The sequence below is a fragment of the Branchiostoma floridae genome, chromosome 14, assembly GCF_000003815.2.
Source record: "Branchiostoma floridae strain S238N-H82 chromosome 14, Bfl_VNyyK, whole genome shotgun sequence".
Classification (NCBI taxonomy): Eukaryota; Metazoa; Chordata; class Leptocardii; order Amphioxiformes; family Branchiostomatidae; genus Branchiostoma; species Branchiostoma floridae.
Window position 1 is genome coordinate 14546706 of NC_049992.1, and position 8016 is coordinate 14554721.

The 8016-nt window shown below is 37.0% G+C and overlaps 1 protein-coding gene across 7 annotated transcripts in view; it reads left to right on the top strand.

The window, feature by feature from the left end:
• Positions 1-8016, top strand: part of LOC118430987 (centrosomal protein of 104 kDa-like) — a 26112-nt gene that overhangs the window by 5121 nt on the left and 12975 nt on the right. For 4 of the 7 annotated variants that reach the window (XM_035842021.1, XM_035842025.1, XM_035842027.1 and 1 more), the window contains exons 6-15: positions 606-668; positions 1545-1577; positions 1919-1971; positions 2309-2357; positions 2848-2908; positions 3293-3348; positions 3651-3803; positions 4463-4567; positions 5147-5209; positions 6282-6328. In XM_035842021.1, coding sequence (XP_035697914.1) covers positions 606-668; positions 1545-1577; positions 1919-1971; positions 2309-2357; positions 2848-2908; positions 3293-3348; positions 3651-3803; positions 4463-4567; positions 5147-5209; positions 6282-6328 — 683 coding nt within the window. The remainder of the gene's footprint in view (positions 1-605; positions 669-1544; positions 1578-1918; positions 1972-2308; positions 2358-2847; positions 2909-3292; positions 3349-3650; positions 3804-4462; positions 4568-5146; positions 5210-6281; positions 6329-8016) is intronic. The other 3 variants (XM_035842023.1, XM_035842026.1, XM_035842022.1) reach the window with 3 other exon arrangements.

Sequence of the window (8016 nt, forward strand, 5' to 3'; positions counted from 1 at the left end):
TTTTTACGTATTATGCATTATCTACATTCACACATGTAAATATAAAAAATCGGCAAAAATAACACACAGTTCCCACAGTGAACAAACCCCGCAGTACCACACTGATGCCCCAAGTGCCATGAGATACCACCTTTAGTAAACACTAAAAAATTGACATTGTTATTGTTCCCTTGCCTCTTAACGAATTGCATTATATAAGACTTTCCTACTCTGAATTTACTTTTATATGCTCTTTAACTGTTTAATTTTTCAATAAAACTCAAACATTATACATGTACTGCCCTATAACTACATATTGCATGTATGACTGTGTAACAGCAGTTAACACCCTAAAATTTGTTGCATCCCATTGTTGTTGTTTCTAAGGTGACCAGACATGATTGGTAATAAATTGCATGGGGCATAATTGCACATGGTGTAACTGTTGCATGATAAATAATTCATGTCAGGCATAGTCATCTTACATCACTGTCCTAAAATGCCCCTGTCATGTTTGTTGATTAGAATTTCATGTATTGTGGTGTATTCTTAATTCATATTTGAAATTACCAAATTGAATGTAGGATGTTGAAGCAGTGCATGTATGGTTGTATTACTTTCTCCAGGTTGGCCTTGTTGCAATTAACATCATTGGTGAGAACAAAGATTCCCATGTGCAAGAAAAACCGGTGAGTCATTAAACAGTGATGAGTCATTAAAAAGTGTCCTATGGGATATACGACAGAATCGCTTGAAATGTGGGATGTGGTTCCAGGGGTCGAAATACTTTTTTTTTGCTACATGCAAAATTGCAAGTTGGCAAAAATTTTACGTGCAATTTGAAAAATTTGCATGCAAAATATAACTAGTCTATACTGCAATGTTTTAGCCCATTCTGTCACATTTGACGGACAGAAATTGGTGCATGAAAATGTAGAACTTGAAAATTTTTGAAAGATATCCACATGATCAGCATGTAAGTTTGCAGCAAAGCCGAGTTTTATTATAACACCTACTGATGACCGGTGACGCTCCTAGTCAGACAAACAAAGGCATTGTGGTCTTGGTATTTTTACTATAGGCCAGGTATTTTGAACATGCAAGATTGCAAGTTCAGAATATTTTTACATGCAAATCTAAAAAATTATTTGCAAATTGCAAGTTAAGTATGTGTATTTCGAGCCCTGGGTTCTTGACTTTTTCATGGGGGACATTTCTGCATGGGGGAACACTTTTTCATGGGGGGCACTTTTTCATGGGGGACACAATGTATATGGTTATTGTGTTGCCAGATATGTTTTTTTGAAAACCAGAACTGTACATGATGTGTTTAGGCAATTGAATCAATGTTTCATTCTGAATATGATTTCATGTTGAATCCAATGTTTACTTTTCTTATACATTATTCATCATTGTGTATTATTTTTCTACCACTAATATTTTGTGGTTTTGTTCATTATCAGTTAACAACACTCCTAACTATAGGAGTCAATATTTAGAAAAATATTCATTTAATATGTAAATTCGTATTGTGTTTTACATATGCATATATCCCTTTTATATAGCTGCCACCCAAGAAGATTTCATTCTCAGAATTGGTGAGCTTTCCCAGAACAAATCAAAATGTGTTTGGTGGCTATTACAGGGACTCCACAGCACAAATGGGGAAGCTATCACTGTGGCACTTTTAAGATAAAACCGGAACACACCTTAAAACACTCTAATTATGTCACTCTATTTGTAATTTTATAACTTAAAGGTATTTTCTTCTTTTAGTTGTCACAACCACTGTAGTTACTCTGCTGTGATGTATTTCTTTTAAGGTATGGGCGGTGACTTCTGTAGTCAGGTATTTCAGGCAAACTGACAGAATCAATGAATGTCATAATCTTTTTCTATAGCTTAGTTGCTAATGTTTGTTTTTTATCACTTCTTTCAGCAACCAGTCAGTTCAGAATACACAGACCCTGCTATGTGGGGTCTCATTAACAGGTATGTGTTATACATGTCAATGGAAACTTCAGGTTATAAGAACATACATATAGTGATAAAGTACAATATATTAACTACAATTTTCACAGCTGCCCTAACTGCAGGAGAGATACATACATTTTGTAAAGTAAGACCAGAGTCAGGTTGTAATTTATATACTGGTAATACTAATAATCTTCAGTTATTCTTTTTTAGCATTGAGTAAAATACGAAGTTCAACTAACCTGACTCATTTAGTACTCACCAAACCAAGTGAAAATGATTCAGAATAGTTTAGACTTTTACTTCACATTAAAAGCATGTGTTCATATGCGAATGGATTTTTCTTTGCTTCCAGACCTGACTACATCTCTCCCATGGATGACCTGGCCTTCGACATGTACCAGGTACTTTAAGCTCATTCAGTTTCGTGACTGTATGGAAAACCATAATGATACAGTACTTTTATTGTGATAAGCCACAAGTAATACAAATCCCCAATTCTATAGAATTGAGTAATATACATAGGCTAAAGAAGTCAAAAAGTCAAAGTCAAAGTTCCTTCCCGCGCCCGATGGTGCATAGGGCGGTGCCCATCTCCGTTTCAGTAGCCCTGGGCCACACAACTTTGTGCAATCACTACAGCAGGGGGCTAGTCCACTGGTAGTGGCGTGTGTTCAACTTCCATAGTCTTTCCTGAATGCTGAGTGCTAAGCAGAGAAAGCAGCATGTACCATTTTTTAAAGTCTTTGATATGACTCGGTAGGAGATCGAACTCAAAACCTACCGAATTCAAGGCAAACACTCTACACACTCAGCCATTGCACCTAAAGAAGGCTGAGTGAAAAAAATTTTCTTTCCTGTTCATGCGCCAATTTCCCCTGTTGCCCCCCACAGGACCCAGAAGTAGCACAGATCATCAGGAAACTGGATGCCAAGAAGGCAGAGGCTGTGCGACGTGAGTTTGATATCCTTTAATCTGTCTGAAAAGACTGTTTCAAACCTCCATGGTGATAAAAATGTATGTATAACTATAGCATAATTATGTATAATTGGACTTCTCCCTAGGGACTTATTAATGTGTTCCGCGTATTAGTCACCCCCTGCTATGTACTCCATAAAAATATGAACAAGATTGGGTAAAGAATTTTGGAGTTATTGACGTGCACTCCGGAATTAAATTGTTTTTCCGGAATTAAATTGCGGCTTGTTTAATATGTATTGCCATGCCATGCAAAAAAAGACTTATCTGGTACAATGTTTTGGTTGATATTCTTAAGGAAATACCATGAGGCTGTGTGAGTAATACACAATGTTACTTCAATAACTTTTTTTCTTACAGAAGAAAGATATGACCATGCAAAGAAACTTAAGCAAGCTGTGGTAGATCTGCAAAAGGTAAGAAAAGATAATGTAAAAGATGTAAAAGAATCTAACAGTAAAAAATCTGTGGATAGACAAGAAAGAATTGCAGGGAATTATTAGTACTGTGAATAGTTCAGCTCAAATTTTAGCTATTTTATTTATACCACAGTATCCTTAGTTGGAGCAATTATTTTCAATTTCAAAACATTTTTTCCACAATTTCTGTTTTCATTATCCATTTGTAGAATATCAGATGTCATAATATGGTCATGTAATATGTGTCTATACATTACCACTCTTTATGAAGTTTGCCAATAGCATGTGTTGTTGACTAGGTGGGAGAGAGACTTGGGAAGTATGAGGTAGAGAAACGGCGGGCGGTGGAGAATGAAGACTATGATTTGGCCAAGATGAAGAAGGTTCAGATGGAGGAGTACCGACTTAAGGTGTACCAACAACTGGAGCTGCATAACCTGCTGGACAATAAGGTGTGCTGTTACACATTAACACTCTAGGGGATCTGACAGCCATCCACCATGCAAACTGACGGTGGTTGAAGATAGTTCCAGGTCTAAAACTTCAAGATTTTTTTAATGGTCAAATGGGTAGAAATCCTGGCAGTTTTGAGGTGGATGTGTCAGGGGAGGGTTTCTATTTTCTGACTTTTCATAAAAGCTGATTTTATGTGGTTATCAGGGGACTTTTTTATACTAGCACATGGGTTTCCCCTTGGTAGTTGTGCGGTCATGTGGTCAAAGGTAATTTTGGGCAAGACCGGAAGTACCAATATAAGATTCTCGGCGACAGTTGTCATTTTTTTGACAGCTGAGATGACTGACTTTCATGTTTGTATGCCAGTAACGTCAGAAGGTTGAGTTACAAACACTAACAATTACTTTCTCCTCTTTTTTGTATTGTTAAGAATAAGAGGCTGCCGTGGACTACTAAGCAATACTAATGCATGTTGGTATTCATAATTGAAACTGCAGTATATACTCAACCGAGTTTTTTCAAAGTCTGATAGGTGTCACTCAATATACTGTTCGAACAGCTTACCAATTAACTATCATTTATTTAGAGCATTAACTCTGTCCTCAAAGTTTACTTAGGACTTCTTTATTCAAAACATGTTGTTTTCTATACACAGCCTACCAGACCCAGGAATGACCCACCCCCTCCTCAGCCCAGACCACCCCCACGGGAACCAGACCCCCCTCCCCCGCAGCCCAGGACCCCGCCCCCTCCAGCTCAGGTAGGTGTGCTTTATAATCACCATAGCAACAATATCTCTAATAATTGCACCAATCAGGGGCCGGGCTGTTTTGGGGACCCATCAGTCCTGGGATGTCCAGTTACATACTGTAGTTGTTGGGACGGGGAAAAATTTATCCCATCAACCCCAAAAATCTGATATGATGTGATAAATATGAACTTAAACCTATTTCCGTTCAGCTTAGAGTGACAGTAATAATGAAAATTAACAACATGGCTCCCAAACAGAAAAAGAGCTTAAGCTGTATACAGCCCTGGTAACTTCATTGTAATATTAATAAGTATTGAAATTAATGTTTCACAGGTAAGTTCAGTTCAGTTCAGCCTATCCTCAGTTAAGAGGTGACACCAGTGTCTTCACAGGTAAACTACCGTAAAGGGAGTCACAAGAAAATAAAGCCTGAAAGAAAACACCATTGCAAAAGATATTGGGGGAACAGGTTCTGAAACAAACCCACTTGCAGAAAAGATTAAACATCTTTGGAGTTGTCCTTCAGACTGAGTGCAACACCTGATTCCAATATTGTGTGCAATATGAGAGTTGATTAATTTTCTACAGGACCAATCACCACGCATCAGAGAAAACCCTGCTCCCAACCAATCAGGAGAGGGTTTACAGGAGGTTTGAGATGATTCCCTCATAAGTGTCTATGACTGTGATCTGTTTTTTTTTAGTCTAAGAATAAACTACTTCCCTCACTTGATCCACCAAACCACATGCCTGGTCCTAACAACCACTAAACTCACCTGACTAAACAATAAGACTTTAGGTCTTCTCCCTTTGTGTGCAATACTTACATGTACTATGTGTACGTACAGAATTAAAGTGTGATTTTGCCACATTGGTTAGAAAAATGTTTTACAACTTGTGTTATAACCTAGGACTGAATGTGGGAGAAGGTAGAAATAACAACACTGACTTTGATTTGGTGCTTGTGGATAATGTCTTGACTGAGGCCCATTCTGCGAGCAATGATTATAACACACAAACACAATGTCAATTGTGTCATTCACCCTTATGTGTGAAATCCTAACCATGACTGCACACCACATGTACTCCTGACCACGCACATACATGTGTACATCAAGTAGACTTAATCTCTTGTATTATAATGTTGATGTTCACCCAGTACTAGTGTTTCTATACCATACTGCATGGTTTGCACTTTCATGTTTCACAGATTTTCTCCTTCAACCCAGGCAGCAGCCAGAAGCAAATATTAACAAATTACTACCTGTAGTATTTACATTTAATTGTGCAATCTGTTGTGCTCTATTGGCTCCATGGTACTACTAAGTGACAAACATCCCTCAAAATACCTGACCTGGATCTGAATCCAGATCTTTACCAAATTTTGGCTACAGTACTAGACCTTTAAGTTGGTAATGCATTCAAGATATGCCAAATGATAGTAAATCAAGCAATCATATTCAGTTGCTTGTCATCAATGAGTGACTATTATTTGGCATAGTATTGATAGTCTTAGTTAGTCAAAGTTCTAGCAAATCTTAACCCAACAAGTTGTGTATGATTATAATTATGCCAATGGTACAAAACCATCCAAACAGAATTCGAACTTTCAATGACAACTGAAATGAGTTGAAACAGCAGTGCACTATCAGTATTTATAGAAATCTCAGAAGTTGTCAAATTTACAATTCTGATCAGTAACACTGTTCTCTCACACTTACAGCCAGTGAGACAATCCTATGAAGAGAGACCCATTCCTACACTGAGAAAGTAAGTAGAATATACACGATTGTACAATAGTTACTGTTACAGTAACTTTGGTCTTCTTGATAAAAGACAATGATGAATAACGAGTTGCATGATGTAACTTATAGAATTACAATGTCATCTTGAATTGAAAGTATAAGCCAAATCCTAAATGGTGACTTAGGCGCTTCATATAGATTAACCTTTCTGCAATGTACAAGTATGACTAATTGTATGACTAATTATTGAAGACTATTGGTTGGGTTCTTCATACAGAACTAATACCAGTTACCTGCCTGTATTAGTCCCTGTATTAATTCTAATTTGTGCCTAATTATTATAATACTTAATCACGAACGTTGAACTAATACATACAGTCATGTAAAACAAGACACAATTCGGCCTCTGGCTGCCAGACCCTTGTTTTACGGCTACTTCACAATCTAATGTACCAAAAGGGGGTCACTAGGGGTGAAAATTCAAGTTCATTTTATTCTTTTTTTGTTATTAGCAGTTCAAAGGTACACACCTTGGGCATACTATCCTAAAGGATCTCCGCACAACGAGCTTTTATAACTTCGGTACATGGGCTTTTATAAAGGGATCACTAAGGGGGTACGGACGCTACAACTGTAGAATAACTGGAACTGCAGCATACTGTATATTCATCATTAGAACAGAAAATGGGTGTTTTTTCCTTATCTTCTTGTGTAATTAGCATTTGCAATGCTAGAAAATCAACTCAAGTTGCAGTATGACTATGTTAGGTCATTTTCTGGTCATCTGTTACTAAAGCAGCTATAATGATATGCGGGTATTTGGGCTTGAAGCAAAGATCAAATACTATGATTCTTAATCCAGGCACAATAGTAGCTAAATTTTTGTGGTTATCTATCCTTATTGGGCTTCTACATAAAATTACAGCAGATATAGTGTATAACATAACATAGAATCTTTCATATGACCATTAATGAACAGCTCAAGGGGGGTACGGACGCTACACAATTATAGTAAAGACTGGTAGTGAACAATGGAATTAGCCCACAGAACATGTCTATTTTCTGATAATTGTTAACTATTTATTAATTGAAGCATCCATTAGTGCTACTGTGGCATTTTAAGAAAGAAAATGGGAGTATAAATATGCCAGTTGAGATTCCTCCCAGTTGGATCTGTACGTTTTAAGAACAGGCCTAATGGAAGATTTTACAGAATCTGATAAAGAAGTGATGGTTTACATAAAAGAATATAACACAGTGCTTTCCAAGTCATCAAATCAGCAATGTATACTTGCATCTTTCTTGAATACATGCTACATAGTTAGTTTGGACATGAGAAACAGTAGTGCAGGGGGTACGGACGCTACACATTACATACTGTGTAATACTATGTTAACTTTATGCCTTGTATAATGTAGATCTACCAATCTGGTGTTCTTATATCAGCTTAACTCATGGGGGAATATCAAAAATCATCTCACATCCATCTTTGGCTGCTTTGGAATGGACCACTTAATGAAGTCTGAGGGGGTGTAGCAAATGTGGATTTGTGGAAGAAACCTCAGAAAAATGCAGCTCAAATTCATTGAAAAGTCACATTTTTAGAAAAAAAGGTTAACCAATCATATCTGTAAGAACTGTAATTAATGTATTGAATCACAATTGTAGCAGTTGGACAGTAATTTTAACAGCATTTGCTAAAAGCTTCAAATG